This window comes from Dryobates pubescens, chromosome 29, assembly GCF_014839835.1.
Source record: "Dryobates pubescens isolate bDryPub1 chromosome 29, bDryPub1.pri, whole genome shotgun sequence".
Lineage (NCBI taxonomy): Eukaryota > Metazoa > Chordata > Aves > Piciformes > Picidae > Dryobates > Dryobates pubescens.
In genome coordinates, this window is record NC_071640.1 from 6087593 (window position 1) to 6108589 (window position 20997).

The 20997-nt window shown below is 42.5% G+C and overlaps 1 protein-coding gene across 3 annotated transcripts in view; it reads right to left on the reverse strand.

The window, feature by feature from the left end:
* Positions 1-227: 227 nt before the first annotated feature.
* MAPKAP1 (MAPK associated protein 1) overlaps positions 228-20997 on the reverse strand; it is a 107057-nt gene continuing 86287 nt past the window's right edge. For 2 of the 3 annotated variants that reach the window (XM_054174322.1, XM_054174321.1), the window contains exons 9-12: positions 20033-20173; positions 14851-14988; positions 3697-3794; positions 229-1947 (exon numbers count right to left, since the gene is read on the reverse strand). In XM_054174322.1, coding sequence (XP_054030297.1) covers positions 1822-1947; positions 3697-3794; positions 14851-14988; positions 20033-20173 — 503 coding nt within the window. In that variant the 3' untranslated portion in view covers positions 229-1821. Of the gene's footprint in view, positions 1948-3696; positions 3795-14850; positions 14989-20032; positions 20174-20997 lie in introns of all 3 variants that reach the window. The other variant, XM_054174324.1, reaches the window with a different exon arrangement.

Consider the following 20997-nt stretch of genomic DNA (forward strand, 5'->3'; position numbering starts at 1 on the left):
ATAGGAGACCTTCTTTTATTACAGGACCTTTTAGGCTTCACTAAGAGCAAAATTGCACATATTGAACACCTACTTAAAATAAATAAATGTAAGAGGGTGGCAAGAGCATTACAGCCATGGAAACAAGCAGGGAATTTCTGTAGTTTCTGGTACCAGTGTCAGGAAGGTTTCAGTTCAGTTAAAAAGAATTGAAACTAGGTGGCAAAAGAACATTCACATAACAACTTTAATGTTAAATAGTTCACAAACGTGGTTAAAGGAGTCATTTACATTGCATTATTTGAAGGGTCTTTCAGCATTGCATCTGTGCTGCATTTGCACATATAAAATATTAAAAAAATTAATATCATACTATAAAATATTGTTTCTCTTGTTTTGCAGATATCATGGAAGACTGTACAGTGACGCCTGGCCTCCGCGGTGCAGGAAGGGATCCCCTCTGAGGCAGCACCGACACCAGCTCCGGGAGGGCTAAACCTTTAGAACGGAGAACTTAAAACGCAACAGTTAAATGACAAGTAGACCTCTCTGCCTTAGTGTTTATTCCTAAACTATGTGTTAAGGCTCAGAAAGTTTTCTCTATACAAAAGCAAGGTAGGAGACCGTCAGAGCTCACGCTGTGGCAGGTGGGGCTGAGCAGCAGGAGAGGGACCTGCAGCCCCGTGACTCAGGCTCTGGTTAAATGTCTCTTTGAACCAAGGGCATTTTCTTGATACAAACCCCACCACAGCAGTGGAGAGAGCTCCAGCTTCAATGACTTGGAGCAATTTCTGAAAGACACCTCTGGTGAACTGAACCAAAAATGCAGCTCTGGTTCCCAGGAATCCCATTCACGTGTTCCCTGATGTATTAAGGATGGACAAGGCCAAAATAGTTACAAATCCCAGTAGAAAGGAGGTCTTAATGTTTATTTGTAAAGAATACTATTAAGAAAAGGTGAAGGCATTTCTCAGTCCTCAGGTGCAAGTGGTCTCAGAGAGGAAGAGCAGAGCCCAGGGCAGCAGCAGCCGTGGTCCACGGGCGGACATGGGCAAGAGGATGCTCTCCTTTCAACCATGGAGGTGCTGCCTTGGCTTTCTAAACACCGTGCTGACTACAGCAAGTAACTCCCAATAAAATGTATGCAAAGCTGAAAAGCACAGTTAAATAAAAATGTTTTTGAACAAAACAAACCACAACAGACTTGACTGTCTCAACGGTTCTTCACAAATCAGCTCCCCTGCAATGGCTGCTGTTCCCTGGCTCACGGTTGCCTCCTGCACTTCAGCAACAGAAGTGAAACCATCTGGGACTACAGCCTCCCCCCAAAAGAACTGTGCATCATATGGACCTTGAAAAAGATTACATCTGTTTATTAATAGTAAAAATGGATACATTTGTCCTACATTTGGTTTTTTTTAGAAATTTGATCATGTCACAAGCAATACCTGTGTGTAGGTGGGTGTATTACAGATGTATATAATTTATTTTAACCAGGCTGTGAAATAATATGTAATCACATCTCTTCTTGTGATTGTACATAATACAGTAATTAAATGATGCCAGTCTACGTCATTCTCTTATTTCTAATCAAAGGAACCTGAAGCGTAACAGTCTTCTTTCCGGCTGATATGGCTCTTTATTTTTGTCACAGGGGAGACTTCCCATCACCAACGAGGGATAATCTTCCAACCATGAGAGACGGGGGAATTCAGATTTCTTCCCCGGCTGCTCCTGCCTGTTGGCAGCAGGAGCACCGCAGTCCTGGCTCCCACCTGTCTCGGGCGGTGGGGAGCTCTCTTCCTCCGAATTCGGCAGACAGGCTCTCCTCGAGGCTGGGTGTTACTGCTGTCCCGATTTCTTCTCTTTCTGGAAGCTAAAGCTTGTTCTCCTGCTCAGTTTTCTTTGTTTCTGAGCAAAATAATCTGCTCTGGCTGTGCTTGCTCGTGACTCTAGAATATAGTTAACCTGCAGGACATGAGAGGGTATTTAACGCTGGTGGTGCTTCAGTGGGACAGAGTGGCGAAGGCAACACCCTCACACCACCCAGCAGGATGAAGCTTTAGTGAAACTGGGCTAAGAGAGAACCCAGAGCTGCAGGAGAGTCCTGCTCTGTACAGGGCTGATCCCCTCCCTCCATCCTGCAGCCCTCAGCTTAGCACAGGGTGGCTGCAGGCTCTCAGCATCCCTCTCCCCTCATCCCATCTGTCATCCAAACTTCTGGGGGAAGGCAGCAAGTCGTGAGGAGCCACAGTGCTGGTCTAACACAGTAATGAGCCTCAATAAAAGACTTTATCAGCTTCAATAAAAATAATTCTTTTGTTACGCTGTTTGCATACTCAGCTAATCTCAGAGTTTCCCTGTGTTTTGGCACATTTTACTTGATGAAAGCATTTTTAAATGATATTTAACAAGCCTGCTATTCCCTAAATTTATTATCTCCAGTGCTTTGTGATAATCACATAGATAATTTTAATGGAAGGTTAATGCAAGAATCAAAAAGATAAAAATGCCCTTTGGTCTGCCATTAGCTGGTTAATACGCTGTGGCTTAAAACTTGCACAATTTTATGCACTGTAGAGTGTTTCACTTTCATTGCATATTACAGCTTAAGGCATAAAAATATAGGGAATTTTCATGGTCAATAAAGCCTCAGCCTTTCTCACTTGATCATGTAAAAAGCCTAATTTGAGAAGTCTGATTTCTCTGTGCCTCCTAATGCTGACAGAATTCAAAACAAACCAGGAACTTCTGCAGGAATCCAGAAAATCTTCTACATAAACAAGCTGCAACTTTGGGAAAGAAACGTTGTTCAATAGCAGTTTTCTCTTGAATGTTTGTATTATTCATGGCAAAGCATTTTTTTTTTGGGTAGCCTTCTTCTATGACCAGCCTGAGATGTGTCAAGCAGTCTGGATCACAATGGCTTATTTAAGCTAAAGCAGGAACAAAAGAATTGGCCCAACGGTTCACATTAAGCAGGAATCCCCCCCTCAAAAATGGGGGTTCTTCTATGTATTAATTAAAATTATTTTATTGTCTACCAGCTATTTAGCAATCCTCTAAACCCCACACAGAAAATCAAAGCAAACATAACAGATGGCTTGCCAAAAATCACTGCTTTTTAACATTCCAAATCGCTGGAAAATGTGAGCTTGCGGAAAATTAAGTTTAATCTTCCAAGAATGTTACAAAAAACTTGTTTCAGAAAGCAAACCAATCTGTGCAGGTATCCAACCACAGGAAAGGGAAACAATTATGATTAAAAAAACAAAGCACCAAACCGAACACACAACCTTTGTGCTTCGTACAAGCACCTGCACTCGGAAAAGACAGCACCTGCACCCTCACAGCTCTGCAGCTCTGTCACGACACAGGGCTTGCAGACCATCTCCCATGTCAGGAGTGGAAAAAACATCAGGACACAAAATGTTTTGTAGTTTCCTGAAAAAAAAAATCCACAAGACACTGCTGTTTCTATTAGCTAGAAACAAGTGTAAAAGGCAATATTATGCACAAATAGGAGTCTGCTGTACGGCTGTTTGAAAAATGGCTAAAATGATAGGTGCCAAACAAGCAGCTTGATCAATTCAATGCACCTCAGTGGTCCTCAGGCACTGCACTGTTCCTGTATTTCCAGAGCCTCCTGAATACTTCTGTGTCTAACAAGTGGTAAAACACCCAGGATTTTGGGTCACGTTAAAATTTAATACTCACCTTCAGTACAATTTCATTGACAGTAGCAGCATCTGATTCAAAGTAAAGGTGTTTGTAGTCATGATTGCTTAGATATGTAAGTTTAAATATTGCATGACCTGCAAAGATAAGAAAAAAAAAAACCCAAAAAACTGTTCAGAATATTCCTGTAAAGTTTCAGCAGAGCTTGTGTGCCTGACAGAAGAGAAACACAGATGGTGATCTTAGCATACCATCAGCACAACAGAAGGAAGTAATGAAACGCTGACAGGCTTCTCATGTCATTTCAATTTAAGGCAAGTGGTGGCTTACAGGAGCAGCTGAATTCTATTCAATAAAGTTCCTCTTCCCATCACATCCCCACTGCAGGAAATGCAAAAATCTATCAAATGGCTAGTTAGCTCCTGTTCAGCCCCAGACTGTATTTCAGCTCAACTACCACTTTAGGACTACTTTATGCAACTATTCACTGTATAATCATCACATGCAGAAGACAAGTGTTATATTTAAAATGAAAGGCCAATTAACCCCAGACTCATCACTCCAATCACCTTTCCCAAAAACAGCACCTAAACTTATCCAGTTGCTTACAGCAAAAGGAAAAGATCACCTCTGGATGAGAAGAAATGGCCTGAAGTTGTACCAGGAGGGGTTTAAACTGGATATTTCTTTACTGAAAGAGGCACTGAAACAGAGGGAGATGGTGGAGTCACCATCCCCAGAGATGTTCAAAACCTGTGTAGACACAGTCCTTTGGCATGTGGTTGAGGGGGCATGGTGATGTTGGGTTGGAAGTTGGACTTGATGCAATTAGAAGTCTTTTCTAACTGAAACAATTGTATGATTCCATGATACTGTAAAATGCAAAAGGATGCAGCAATGATGCTAAGATAAGTCAAACCTAGGAATCTCACTTCCTATAGCAGGACAATCAAAACTGTCTAACTGTCTACAGTCTAACTGTAATTTTTACCTCAGTAGCACTTCACTGGCAAATTCACTGCTGCACAGTCCCTAATGGAGGTTTGAAGTGATTGAATGGACACAAGGTGCCAACAACCTGGCCAGCTCCATGGCTGCCTTAGGAGAACACCTGGGAACTGCTGACCTTTAAAAGTACTGCAGGTGGGATGTGGGGATGGCTCTGACAGAACGGTCCATATGCAGAACATGCAGGAAGGCAAAATATCCTTCACTTGTATGGATGGTCATGGCTTCAAAATTCAAATTCAGCATATTCTGCACATTATACTTTTCCATTGGCTGTCTCATCATTCATTCAGTTCAAAGGTCAAAGTTAGTAATCCCTAAAGTGATGGCCATATTACTGTAAATTCAGGACTTTCCTGGAGGAAAGCTAATTTGAAATCTTATTTACATTATCTAATTCACCAGATTCCCAAAAAGTGACTGATATATGCTCAGATCGCTGGCCTGAAAATTTGAGATGAGAGTATTTTATTGTGGCATGTTAATTAAACACCATTATGATGCACTAATCTGGAATATAAATTCTATATTGAAAAATTGGCTAATAATAATAAAAAAACCCTCCCCTTTAAATCATTTGACAAATGAAGCCTCAGTGGTACTAAAAATGCGGGAATTCCAAGCGGCAAGCTCATCAGTATGTTAATGCATGCATGCCTGGGCCTGCTTGGGATGAATTCAGCAACTTTATGGTTCCAAATGTACCTCTACCCTGCTCCTGGGGACACGACACAGCACCATGCCCCACCAGCTGCCACAGTTTTCCTTGGACATTTAACATTACACACGGTTACAGAAACTGATCATTAAAAATGAAAATGAAGAAGGCACAAAGCGCAGTCTGGAGGATTATGGTGAGGCCCTTTGTTTGCACGGAATGGTTTGAGTTGGAAGGGACCTTAAATATCATCATCCATGGGCAGGGACAACTCCCACTAGACCAGGTTGCTCAAAGCCTCATCCAGCCTGATCTTATAAACCCTTCCAGGGATGAAGTGTCCACACCTTCCCAGGGCAACCCATTCCTGTGTCTCACCACCCTCATAGTAAAGACCTTCCTCCTAGTGTCTAATCTAAATCTACCCTGCTCTAGTTTAAAACCATTGTCCCTGCTCTTATCACCACAGGCCCTTTGAGTCTTGGAAACTCCTTTTCTGCCTTTCTCCAAAGCAAACACTGACCTGCTCACCAAGCCAACAGTGTGGACACAAACCCTCCTGACGTGTCCATCACTGCCACGGCTCTGGCATGTGGCACTGTGGCTGCTCTGGCAGGAACAGCTCCACCTGCATCAGCTGCAGGGAGCTGAAAGCACCAGTATGCCACTGTGCCCTGCCATGCATCACCCCATGGAGGCAGGGCACAGAACTACAGAATGAAAAATGAATAGGAAAATTAAGCAAGATCGTAGCCTCCATCATGCCTGACAAAGAAACCCTCCCCAGCATCCCTATCTTTCTCTTAAACTAGTGATTTACTCCTTTCCAGCACAACTATTCATGCAGCTGACAGGAGCAGAATGCAGAACTTTATTCCGAGCACTTGTTTTAGGATTGTGAGGAGTCAGCTCTTTCGATGACAATTAAAGCAACAGATGTCCCAACGTGCCCTGTAGCAGGAGGCAGAGCTTGCTCTGATCCCCGGGAGCCCGATACCCTTGTGCCATGCCAGCACCATGCACCACTCCAGCAGCACACCCCAGGCAGCCTAGCTGCCACAGCACAGCCCAGGGTAGCACTCATCCTCCCACCCCTGCCACTACAGAGCCTGCTCTGGTTCTAGCCTTTCCAGCAAGGCACTGGGCAAGCCATGGACCCATGGTCCAGTGCAGACCCTCAGGAGTCGCAAGGGGATGCAATGCTGCTGCTGAATCCAATACAAAGCCTGAGCATGTGGCACAGTTGTGCATAATGTGCTGTGGTGTGATGTAACCCAGCCCTGCACCCTGACAGGTGATGTAGTGGAAGGAGGCTCTGAAGAGTTTTCTTCAGAAAGCTCCATTACAGCATTATGTTTATGTGTTCCGTGTCCACATTACACTATTTACAGCATGAAATATTACTTCATTGAAATCATAACTGGCACTTTGCTCTGCTACTATTCTAGCCAGATGGAATTTATGAATTGTGAGATTGATTTCCATTTCCAAGAGTGCTTAAATATGTGATGTACCTCTTTCCAATAGAGCACCACCCCTGACAATTCCAAGATCAATAGGAACTTCAGTGGTTTTGTATTTCCATATAAGAATATCTGGTTACAGATGGCAGCAGCTCAAGTAGCTTCTACCGCACACGACAGTAGAATTAAACAAATGCACGAGTGGCTTCATTACCACCACTCCTACATGAACAATGCTTTGGTGTCCTTTAGCTTGCAGGTCTGAAACACAAGTGTTCAGCTCCAGGAAATGTCAGTGCTGCCTGTCACTTCCTGCACCGAGGTCATGCTGGAGGGTATTTAATATCAGCCACTGCAGGGGAAGGCAAGGGTGCACTGAGCAGGGGAAACTTCAGCATTTTGCAATTGGAATTAACCAGAATTAGAAACATGTTATTCTCAACTGTGTTTACTTGCTAAAACATTTATGGAAGGCAGATGATATGACAGGAATTCATCTGTTACGATATGCTTTTGTTGTGATGTAGTTACAATCCACAAGGCAAACTGGAGCAGGTTTTGCTCGGATGCCCCACACCAGCCCTGCTCCTGTTGTGCCTTCTCAGCCCACACTGGGGCTGACCTCACTGCGACAGCAGGAGAACGACATCCTACCGTGGGTGCCCTTTGGCCTCAGCTCTGAATGCTGATAAATCTTCTCTAACCCTGGAACACTAATAGGTTCCTGTGTGGTTACACCTGGAGAAAAGCCTGCAGCAGGCTCAGGCGGAAGGGCAAGATGCTAATTCACTGGAAATCCACTGCGGAGAGCTCATTTACTCCTTCAGCACGGTGTCTTACATTCAATTGTTTGGCACATCTCCTAATTTTTAACACAGTGCCAAACAGTGAAGGAAAAGGCTGCTTACAGCATAACCAATAACCCCTCCCAACCCAGCAGCACAGCCAGACATGAATCTGCTGCTCCTGTTTCTTCTCTCTACCCATCGCAGGTTTGATGAAGCTCTACTTGTGTAACCTCCATGCTGTGCTTCACCCTTAGCCTCACAGTGTTTCTGCCTTTAGATACAGCTGGTGAGAAATAGTGCTGGATAACAGCTCCCAGAATTACTGACTGAAAAGTACCATCACTGGTAAATCTTGTGATAATTTCTGCAAGTTACAATCTCAGGAAACTACACAAAAACTTTGCATATTTCACTTGATAGAGGTGAAAAAAACCTTCACTGTTAATCTAAGTAATAAACTCTCTTTATTAGAGTTTAAAAATATTTTGTGTGTGTGTGGAAAACACTGGAAGGATGTGAATTTGCACAAGAAAAGACAATGTTTAAACTAAATCTGCCAAGACTAGAAACAGTTTTCCTTCCTCCTCTCCCATCCCCCAGCTGAGACTCTCTTTTGCCACTGCCACTCTTTATGCACTGAATTAAACCACTAATTAGATGGAGGATGAAAAGAATATTCATGAATTGGACAAAACAGAAAACAAACACTGGGAAATGCAAATTTATGTTAATTTTTCAATATACCTTGATGATTGCTTTGTCATTATAGGGCCATAAGGCAGAAGTCAACAATTAAGAGTTATTAGTGGAATAAATAGCTTGAGAAAGACCTCTCTGAAGAACAAAACACTTATGGGCATCATTTGACATCATCACAGATTTTCACCATTTCAGAACTTGTGACTACAACAGGATCAGACCTTGAAATCTTTCCTCACAAGCTCAGAAAGGATTACAAAGAATTAGAAATATACTAAAAAAAAAAAAGACCAGGAATGATGAAAATAAAATATAGAGAAGCAGTATTTCTGTACAGAGGGACATTTGCTTAGAACAGCAGATGAAATGGGGTGACCTCTGTGCACCAACCAGTGTCCTATTTAATCTAAAAGCTTTGGGGAAGGACTCTTATTTGAAATCCACATGTGCTGCCTTGAAAATCATGCCCTTAGCCTGGAGCAGGGCCTGAAGGTCCTGCAGAAGTGCAGGTGTTGCACTGCCATCAAAACATCCATCCTGACAACCTCTAACAAGTAGCAAACTTGGAAGTGTTCTTCTAGGGGGATATCATGAGTTGTACCACGGCCACATTGGGGGCATGGCACCAAGCCTGGGTAGGGGTACAGACCAACCAGGAATGGGGTTCTGAATGTAAAAGAGGGCTTAAGCCCACTTTATGCAGGTGGTACTTATCTGAGAAGTGCATATTTTAGAGGTGATGTTCCCTTCAGCGGCAGTGACAGCAGTCAAAGGCAGCCTGACCCCAGTGGTGCCAGTGGAACCACCAATGACTTCAGACTGCACACTGTGTACCTGTGATGGATCTCTCTCAAACTAAGGCATTACTTAAGGGAGAGCAAATGTAGTCCTGCTGGCTGGCCCCACCCTCTCAGGGAACAACATATCTCATGATCATCCTTCCTACAACTCAGGTCTTTATATTCTAATGTAGGCTTATTATAAAACATTGCTGGTAGTGGATGTCTTGGTTCCAGATGTCCTGAGAGCAGAGCTACAATTAAATTGCTGCACTTCTATGTCAAATTATGGTAACTATTCACACATCTGGATTTTTGTTCCCCCCCAAAGTCTCTTGTTTTTTTCTTCAAATTATTATCAAAGGCAGAATGCTAACAAAGATTTTTGCAAGAGTGGTGAAAACTGAGGTACAGCTCAGGGTTTCCCAGAACCTCTTCACCAGCAACCTTGTTTGGGGGGGGAGGAAAGATGATAAATAAATCAAAATGCACTAAGCAGTGTTTCCACATGGCAATCGCCTCCTTCATTGCGTCTGCACCTCATCAATCACACCATTGTCTGCTTGAAAGGCGAGCCTTGTAAATGTCATATCCACTCAAGCCCAAGGAGAAGCGAATCAAAATGCAGCGAGGAGTTTTAATTGGATAGTGTAATTAAACTAAAAAACCCCAGTAGAATAGCTTTGACAGGATAGATGAAGACCCCTTTTAATAGGGCTACAAAACATATTTGTTAAAAGGATGAGGCAATGCACACTCCTGATTGCGCTCCAGAGTACTTTTATGCAAAGGCTGCTCAGTTGGGATGGATTTAAACATGCTGAACCTGCGTCGGTGGAGCAGGAGAGCCTCTGGAGTGGAGCTGCTACTGACCCACCACCAGACCCATGCTCTGGCGGACCACATCCCACCAATGACTGCTAAAACCACATGGCTGCTTGCAGGGTCACCAACAAACCTGGCCTGTTGCTGGTGTCAGGCTGGGTCCCCAACCTGGGCACAATCCTGAGTCTGCCACAGAAAATGGGAAACGCTGCAGCCCCACGTGCCATCTGTGCATCCACTGCCTCCCCTGCCAGGCATTTAACTGCTCTGCAGACACATGTCCACATGCATTTGGACTCATTTCTTCCTGCTACACACCCTGAGATTTCTTTCATTCCAACCCTTAAGTCTGGGAACATTTTCTCTGCTCAAGTGGTTTTCTACCTTTTGATCAGAATCTGTGATGGGTCTCCTCTGCTGTACAGATTTGCTTCTGTTATTCCACATGTGGCCTTACTCACAGTGGGAGCGTGCTTAGTAGGAGCTACCGCAGGAGATTTGTGCACCATTTGCAAGAGCACATGGATAATTGTTGCCTCTGCTCTGGCTTCACTGCAGGGATCTGAGCAAACATACAACATCTCTGTTGAAGCTCCCCAAGCAGCAGGAATCCATCCATGCCTTCCCAATGCTTTCTATCCATGCCTGCCCAATGATTTCTATTCCTACCTTCCCAACGCCTTCTATCCACACCTTCCCAACACTTCCTGTACATGCTTTCCCAGCGCTTTCCATCCATATCCTCCATCCAATGCTTTCTATCTGTGCCTTTCTGCACACTTTCAGTCCTTCTGCAACCCAATAATGAGTTCATTAAATTAGTATTACCCAATGTGCATCATCTGGATGAACTGGATACTGAATTAAAACATCAAATACCTTTAGCTTTAAATGAAAACTACATGAAAGCATTTCAGGCATCACTTTGGCTATCACTTACAGCCAGTGTGAATACTGCTAGAAAAGCTATTTTCGTGCAGATGTGGAATTCAATGGGAAAGACTGACTCGTGTAGCAACATCAATCAAAACGTCGGCTCCGCTGGCAGCTCTCGACAGTAAGGCAGGTTCAAAGGTCACAGGATAAAGAAAAAGCCAAGCTCTGGTTCAGCTCTAATATCTCCTCGCTAGAAGTCTTGCAGAGGTACCTACCCCCCTTCTGGACTAGGCGGCTTTCATTAATCTTCTTGCCATCTTTTTTAACTAGTCATGCAGAACCGCTCGATAGCGAGACATATAATGGGGAGGCCCTGTGCCTATTACCAGGTTAACACTCTGTTAAGCCCCAGTGCAACAATGGAATAAGAATTTAAAGGAAATCTTAAGCTGCAGGGTGCAAAGCAGGCAATTAAATTACAAACTGAAGTTACCAATGTACTCCATGACCTACAGAACACCTTTGTTTGGACTGCCTTAATATTAAGGATATTTTGACCTAGCAGCTGAGGTGTATCTGCTTTATTAAAACAGCAAAAAGCAGAGAAAGGATCACAGGGAACATTTCTTCAGTGTTTCAAGCAAATGATCAAATAAATCCCATTTCTGCAGCTATTGTAAACTGCACACGAATGGAAGGACCCCATGTATTTCCAAAGCTGTAGGTCTGCCCAGCTGATTAGCCTCAGTGCCACTGAAGGGCCTGCCCTGAGGTCTGCTCCTGTTCCCTGAGCCAGCACCGGCCCCGCAGTGGGGATGCCAAGGCAGCTGGCAGCCCTCGGAAGAGACAGTCGCGACACATCCACCCCCGCCGTGCTGGGTCCACAGGGCACTCTGTCTGAAGGCAGTGGTCGGTGACACTGAAGTTTCTCCCTTGTCCAAGTAATGTCAGAGACATTAACAGAATCAGATTTCCTTTAAATTACACTATTGCAAAGGGATATAATTGCATTAAATGTATTATGTTGCTTCCTTAAGACTTTATATTATGTACACTTAATTGAGATACAAAGCTCTTTTCAGCTATAAAAATGACAACTACTTTATTAAGGCTTAAATCTTATTTCTCAATGATAGGATGCTTCCTTTCAAGACTCAAAACATTCAGAATCTCTCGTGATAATCAGACTGAACCTGATTTAAGCAAGCAGCTTATCCACCGTGTTTTCAGGTTCTAATGGCATTTGATCGAGCCAGCAGGGCCATTACCTCTTCCCTCTGTCTAAATTCAGGGAGTCTGATTTAATTTACAAATAAAAATTCAAATGCTGACCCAGGCTCACTGCAAGGGCAAACAAAAATCATCAGACATTCCCTACCTACAGTACCCACACTAATGGCAAATTAAGAGGACAAAGCTTTCAATTTTCATTTTCTGTTTCCCTTGAATGCAGCTCTAAGTTCTGTGAACTCACAGCACAGGAAAGCTTCAGCCTTGTCCAGACGACTCTGAGTCCATCTGTAAGTATTCACAACACATCTCTGGGGCTGTTGGGTCCTTTAACACTCACACAAGCGACGCTGCCTGAATCTGGTCTTTTCAGAGAAAACTAACAGAAAATAAGCACGAGGCTCTGCTATACTGATAAACCATTTCTGGTTTTACATTTCTGCAGAGAAGTCCCAGTAAAAGCTCTGAAATCTCCTTGATCTGCAGGAGTAAGAGCTAACTGAACATAAACTGTGTTAATTACCACCTTCAGAGGAACAATTGTTGCAGAAACCTCGAGCTACACTGATCACAGCAACCAAACTCCCCTCCCAACGCCCCTTACTAAAAAGTAAGGTCACAGCTAGATGCTGGTGCAAACCTTTTCACCTCTCTGCAGAATTACATGAAGTCAGTGTAGCAAAGCAGGACCTGACTTCATCGTAACCCCAACTGCCTTGGCCCAGGGAAGGCAGCTCAGTGACACATACGCTGCAGTTGCACCCAGTGTAACTGGATGGGCACTGTTACATGTGCAGAACACTTCTGAAAGATGAGATGGAGCATGTTTGTGTTACAAGAGATAAAAACATGAAAACAAAATATATTGCAGAACTCAAAGACCTTATCTTTCCTCAGCCTCTCTTTCTTTGCAATAATTCATTCAAGGAAGATCTGGGAATAATTTTTGATGTAAACTCAGCTACAAACATACATCACTATGCTGATAAAAATCACAGACAAAACTTGTGAAATACAGTGAGTTTCATTCCTTTATGCTACTAAAATAACTTTTTTTTTCCACTTAAAATTCAAGAGATACTGATCTGCAGTTAAGAGTTGCCCAAGATGTATCATTCTGAGATGTCACACTGGAAGTCTCTTCTACTGGCCTGAAATGATGACTTGTAGAAGATCCTTAGTGAACAGGGAAGAGGTCAGCCAATTCAGGAGGAATTATTTTCTCCTTCTGGAACTATGCTGAACACTTATTTAATAAGAAAAGTTTATGATGGCCACATGAAAATGAGTAAATAAAAACCCCTTTGTGTCACAAAGGTTGCCTTTATCATAATTTGTCATAATCCTCTCCAAAGTGACCAGACCTTTCATTCAAGGGTCTCCATGTGAAGGTACTGTCTTTCCTCACTGGACTCTATTTGGAGGTTGACATTTTGTCCCTTATTTCCCCCTGGGTTTGCAGGATTTGGGCACAGGTATAATTTCCTCCTGCAGCAGGGTGATGCCTCTGGGGCCAAACAGCCTCAGCTGTAGGTTTCAGGAACAGCATGAATGCCCCAGACCATTGTGAGATGGAAATCTTGGATTTCAAAAGGCTGGCTTTCCAAATTGAGATCCATTTTGTGAGCACAATTTTACCACCACAAGTATTTGAATTTGAAACGAAATGTGGCTACAAACCCAGAGGTGTTAACTTATTTACTACTGCAAAACTGCACCCTGAACTCTAAAGACAACCACTGCATGTTTTCAACTGCCTAGTCATCAGGGAAGTCTTTCCTTGGGACTGTGCCTTCCAAAGGACCATGAAAACTCGCTGGAGACAGAACAGGAATACAATGACCGGGCTGAGAACATACAAGTAGGAAGAGGTAATGAAGGGGAGAAGGATATAGTTCAATAATTGCTGATAAAATCCGTGGCAGCCATAAATTTACTCTTCCAAGAGAATTCAACAGATCATTACCTCTGTAAATATGTATCACATAATTCTCCCTCTCTGTCACCTTGCTGATAAGTACTTAATACTTAGCATCCCTACCCTGCTAAAGCACAAGTGTAATAAAACCCATCTGAGCTTTTGAACCGCAGTTACTTTTGATAGTAGATAGTTACATTTTGGCACCAGCGGGAGACATTGCCCAGCTCCCCCAGGACCTATCTTGTGCTTTTCAGAACAAATTTTACAGATACAGACTCTCATTACTCCACTGCTAAAACAAGCACAAGCACTTGGCTTTTGAAGTTGCACTTTGAATGTACCAGACTCTGATCTCTTGGTGGTGACTGGTTGAGTGGGGATGTCCAACCCATCCTCCAGCCATCTTAGCTAGCACTGCATGGTCACTGCTCTCCTGAAACTGAACTCTCAGAGCAGCACATTGTGAACCTGGTGACCGTACAGACATAGCTGAAGCAAATTTAGACCGTGCTGACACTTACTCTATGTCTGAGATCCCCAAATGCACCTAAGAAATTGTTTAAAACCAATCTGGACATTAAGAAGTTTTTAAAAAATAAATTTACAATTATGTTGACATACATTTGACTCCTGTGCTATGGGGCTAGAGACCAGCTAGACAAAGCCAGTGTTCCCTTGGTACCACACTGTTAGCAGCTATTGATAGTGGGCAAGAAACACTCTTTAATGATGCCATTAGCTGTGAGCAGCATTAAAAGGACACATATGAAATGTGTATCTGTTTATGTTGTGTTCTCGGTAACAGAATAGACTCAGATTAAAAACATCCTATAACAAATAAAATACACCTATAGAAAGAAAAGGACACGGTAGCAATAATTCTTTGGACATCCAGCACATACAGGGAGGGAGAGAGGAGAGAACATAAATAAAAAGCACTACTCACTTGGGCTTTTTTCTTCCGCAAGGTCACAGGCACAGAGGAGTTCAGAATCGATTGAAATGGGTTTCTGCTTAATCCAAAACTTAGTGCTGGCCTTCTGATTAGTAACAGGGTCTATCTCTACCTTGTCTCCAGAAATACCTGAGATGAGAAAGAATAGAGAGTCACAATAGTGATCTGTTTAAGTGATTTCATATCAGCCGTTTGACACACTTTATAAATCTTAAATGGGATGAAAGTATATTGCCCTTTGGGGCTTTCTGAAAGCACAGGAGCTGTTGAAACCAAAAGCAAATGGTTCTCAAACTGCACTGATAATCTGCATTTTATTCTCCTGCATAAGCATACCAACAGGCAAGAAATATCACAGAAAAAATGTCTTCTCAACACATACAGAGCTCTTCTGGAAGCAGGAGCTACATGACCTGCAAGATTTATAAACAGATACTGCTAGTTTTTCAGTCACTACTATTGTATGTAACAGACACTATCACACCCTGTGCTGTTCTAGCTCCTCCACAGCACATACACCACGTCCTCTACAGGGGAGGACAACACCCATCACAGCATCGCACACACGCTCTTTGTGTTACCCAGATACTCATGTACAAAGACACCCAGTCCTAGGTCCTGCGTGTTTTTACACTGCTGGCATTTTAAAGCCAGCTCTAACGAGGCTGCTTTGATGCAAGCTGAGGATTTGTGTAGCTCCTGGCATGGGCACCAGGTCCTGCTTCCCAAAGTGGGCTTCCCCAGCTGGTTGGCACTTCGCTGCCTCTGTGTCAGCCGACCTGGATGAGGCAATGCCACACACAGATCCCACAGCAGACCATTGGGAGCCAGAGCAGAATGTTCCTCTATCATCCCTTCACAAGTTACTCCTCAATTTGTTCAAGAACAGCCTTTCCAGCAGAACACTCTGGTGTAGGCTGAGGGCCACCAGTGTGCTGGGACCTGCCCAGGACCCTCGCTGTAATTTATAGTGGTCTTTATCGCTACATTGTAAAGCAAAAGTGCTGCTACGCTGTGCTGAGGAACAGAAGCTCATTGTTCAGGAGCTGTTGACACGACTGAGCAAACTTCCCAGTGTGCTTTTTACATCAAGATGTGTGGAGCCTTAAAATTAATTACATTTCTCCCATCATGAGTTATAGATGAAGCTCATGAGAAAGCAACAAAAGGAAGTATTTAGCCATCATTTAACTCTTGCATCTCTGGAAAGCCATCAGAGAGAACCTTTTCTCTCTTGAGGGCTTTGGCTACAATGCTTTCAAACAGACTACACTCGGTTCATCTGAAGCACATGAAAAGCTAAAGGAGCTGATGACAAATTTCTAAGGGATGTGACAAAATAGAAGTCAGGTGCCACACACATAAGAGACTACCCCAAGTCTTCCACAATTAACTCAGTATTTCTTAAGGTCTGCTAATAGCTGCAGAATTTGCAAACTATGTTTGTTTGTTATTTTATGCAGCTCTTAAACTGAAGCATATGGACAAGCAAGGAGCAGACACCTCCAGCCCTGTCCACTCATCTAAGGTTGCCTTCATCTCAGCTCTGGATGTGACAACGGCTTACACCAATGCCACCAGCCCCCCCTGCCCCCATTAATGCAGGAATGTGCTTTGTCATTAAACATACATCGCATCAGAGAGATCACATTTCAATTAAGCATCGTATCAAGAGTCCAATTAACACAAGGACTGCTAGAACTAGCTAATTTGAGCAGGCTGATGCTGTATCTGGAGCCCATTTTGTTTGTAATTTAATTTTGGACAGATTATTTAAAATGAGCGCTGTTATTTCACTGCAATGGCTAATTATTCGAAGTGGAATTTTCTGTGGTTTAAGGGAAATATGCAAAGTTGATGGCACAAGTTCTTATTTTCTCACTGAAAAAAAGTCAAAGCAAGTTCTAAAAATAAAGGTGTGAATTCTTTGCGTGCGAGGGTGGTTCCCTAGCCCTTCCTCTAAAAACATCACCCCTGCAAATACCCTGAAACGTTATTTTTTTTTTACTGCATGGTCCTGCAACTTCAGAATTCACAGCCAGTCAATATTGTTAATGCACCTTGTTAATTTGATAGGATTTGTCAGGTAACTCCACTGGAAAATTATATAAAACTGTTCCAGATGAACAGATGATAGTGACATGAATTAAAGTGATAGAACAATAGTGGAATATAAACCAGAAATGACACCCAAAGTGGCTGTTGATTTATTGCCATCCTGAGTTTGGTTCTGGGCTTCCATGTATATTAGTGCTACAAATCTGGGTCCATTTAGCAGAGAGATGCTCATACATACATCACCAGCTCCTGCTCCAAGCCAAGGTCACTCCCCATTGCATCAATCTTTTCAGCAGAGGCTACTTCACCAGGCATGGATTTTGTAACCATCTCAGATGTAACAGACTTCCTCCTCTTTCATCTTTTTTTTATCATGTAAAATACACTTTAACTTCTATTATTTTTATCTGCAAATTGTTGCTGTACACTTCATCCATTATTTCTGTATCTCGACATCACTGGTTTAAGCTTACACACATCCAAAGAGCACATTGACAAAGAATGTTGTCTTTTTCCTGTTATTGTTCTCACAATCTGTATGTGTTGAAACCTAAAATCAAAACAGTGTTATGTATGTGGCTTCTGCAGGCTCTGTATTGCAGCACAAATTAGTCATTCTCAAAAACCAAGCAAAAAAAACCCCAACCTTCTTCTACTCTTTTTTTATAGAATTCATTCATTTTATCAGAAGAAATGTAATCGATGCACTAGTCCAGCAACACTGCTCTGTTCATGCTTCCTTTGTTGGGGTATGCAGCTGCCCCCCCTTTTCTGAAGCACTTGCCAGCAGTCTGTTTCCAGGACAATATGCTTCTCTAGTTTTGCTAATGTGATACACAAGCAAATGTCTCTCATTCCTTTACAACATGACAGAACCTGTGTAAAACTGTTGAGAGTATGTGCATTACACTGTGATATGAGCTACAACACAACCCTCCAGACCTTAACCAGCTATGGATAAAGCTTTCCAGTGTAAGAAAACCACCAGTCAAAAGCTGGTCCTTCCTCCCAGGTCACTCAGGTATCATTTTTTACTAAAGAAGAACCACGCACAAAGCACAGACTGTTGAGTTTACTCCAGTGTTTTTGGTAACCCTTGCCTCTAATTCAATGATCAGGCCTCAAAACAGCTAAAACATTTCCCAAAGTACCAGTGTGCAAAAAGTAATTCACAAACACAGCTCATGCTATTGCTAACCGTTGTGGGCAGCTGAAATAAAACCCAGCACAGAACCTGTCCACATTCAGTGGTGTGTGTGCGTGCTGGAGCTAGCTGGAGAGCGTGAGGATGAGCTTGCTCCACCACTTCTGGTTTCTGGCACATCCTTCTGCATAAAGCATAGGAAACTGGGACTTATCCCCAAAATCAAATATCTCTTTTCAGCACCACCACTGCAGGACATAGCAGCTAGCCCAACAGTTCCCACAGCTACCAACACCACCGACAGTGTCAATAAGGAGCAATGAAATGATTTTGGCTTCTCAGTGTCCCCTGGAAAGACCATTGCTTTGTTCTGGCTGCTACATCAAACTGATGACAGAAAAAAGGGGAAAAAAAATCCACAGAGAGAAGTCTTTGCAATTGACCACCATTAAACTAACCACATTTAGTGGAGAGCTTTGAAAAAAAATTAAGTGGTTTTGTTTGTTTGTTTTGCCTTTTTTTTAACATTTCAGATTGTAGGGAGCAGTCTGCCACTCACAGAAGATGAATACATTAACAGGCAACAGCCCTAAACCAAACAGCACCTCAATGCTTATTTTACCAGCATTGCTCTTACAGCATCTTAAAAAGAAATCCAGGTGAAGCCCCAGCAGCACAGGCTTATTTTGACTTTATTTACAGGTTTTGATGCTTTATGTTTGCCCAAAGTTTGAACACCCCCCATGGCTTTTCTTTGATTTTTAAAAAGTAATTAGGTTACAAGCCTCACATTGTCAGTGTACTGCCATCAAACCCACACAATTCCACAGATTATTATAAAAGGGGAATTTTACACTACTGGACAGGGTCAGCTCCTTCACTGCTGCACAAGTTAAGTCATTTGTTTCATTTAACAGCTATTCTCCCTTAACCATTTATCTTTAGTGATCTGTCATGACCTTTTCAAGCTCTCATTTCTGACACTTTCCAGATACAGTGAGTCAAACTTCACTGGAAGCAAACTATCACACCCAGATAGTTTGCTCAAAAGCAGAAAACATGCCCAGTGCTGCCCTGCTTCAGCACCAGCATATAAATCCTTCCTTAACAAGACAGGTCAAAATAAACTAAGCCAAGTCTCTTCTGTGAAAATGTGAGGCATATACTTTTATATGTGCTTGAGGATGGAAGAGTGAAGAGACTGTAGCGACAATAACAGAGGAACTCGTACAGTTTAAGTGTAACAATTCTACTGAATTCTACGGTGCAAATGTGTTTTGTAAACATTTCAGCACTTAGCATTTTACTGCTGGATCATTTCTTTATGGAAGGTATTTGCAGGAATGTCACAGGTCATCTACCAACGCATCATTAATCAAATTTTCACAATTTAAACACAAAGATAAAAAGCCATTCAATCATTCTAAAACAGTAATGGGGCTTTTATAATTCAAGATTCTGTCATCCCTTGGCCTTTGGATTTTCCAAACCATTCAGAAAGCTAATAAGGACACTGTAAAAACTTCTAGAGAATGCTAGTTTTATGTTGTTCCACCTCGAATTTCCACTTGGTCATTAAAAACCTTTCACTCTCCGAAAAGGAAAAACCCAATCATTCCTAATTTTGCATAGCCTCATTTAAAAATACAGTTGGCATGAAGCTTTCCATTAGGAAGTCTAGATTAAAAAAAAAACAGAGATGAGGTCATTAAATAATGGCCTTCTTTCAGAAGAAACATGTGCTTGCTGATTGTAGATAATAAAAATACTAAAGTATTTTCAACTGAAAGCAGGTTTTTTTAAACTGCTTAAATGCCAGCAACACTCTCAAGTGACTGTGCTCCACAATAAAATGGACCAACATTATAACAACTGCTTTAAAAAGGCCTGAGACGGACAGTCAGCTATTAGAGATGGCCAAAGGTTTGAACCATTCCATTTTCCTAAGCGTTATAGCATGGATTGATTTACCTAACTGAACATCAGTGGTGAATCGAAGCCTATGGATCATGCTGACTTTGAAGGACTTGTAATGGTGGCTACTGAGCATGTCCTGAACGGTAGCTATATCGATCTGAGGGTCCTCCTCTGAGACCTCTTCTCCTCTTGAACCTGCAAAACAAGCCAACAATAATGAATGAGAGGTTTAAACTATGGCACTCGATTCAGCTAGGGCAGAAGTACAGCTGGGACAGCTGTAGAAAGCTTTTTAAGAACAGAACACTCAAGTTCATGGCTCTGGGAGAAAGGAATTCTCATCCTCCATCCAAAGACAAAATCACTAACTTATTAAGGACATTCCAGTACACATTCATGTCCCACAAAGAACACTGCAACATGGCAGCAGCAGGTTCTTATGTTGCATGAGACACACCTGGACTACAGACATCCCTGGGCTGACCTGGTGGATCCCAGCCAGGACACCCACAGCCTATCACTCCAGAAGGGAGCCTGGTGAGGGGGTGCTGCCCCTGGTCAGAGCAGCATTTTCAGGTGCATTAGCACAGTTCTCCTGCATTTCAGCACCCCTGAAGTGGGATGTGACCTTGGCACCTTGCCGCAGCACTGGCAACACCTTGGGCACTCTGATCTCAACCAGAGTGAGGTAACGAAGCTGTGCTTTATTTACTGATTAGTATTCTCATTACTACTGCAGGTACTGGCTTTATAAAAGGTAACATCTCATTAAGCCAAAATGCCAATTACTGAAAAAATATAATGCACTTTAAAGATTTTTTTCCATTTTATGATGTTGGATTAACACCAATTTAAACATTACTATAATGCGATATATAATTCTGTGCAGACTAATTTCTGTGCCAGCTGCTAATAAAGCATCTCAACTCTAAATGATCATTCAGATGCTGTTAGATAAAGTGGTATAAATATGTTTGAAAACTGATTTAGCTTCTTACAGGAGATACTGAAGAATGACA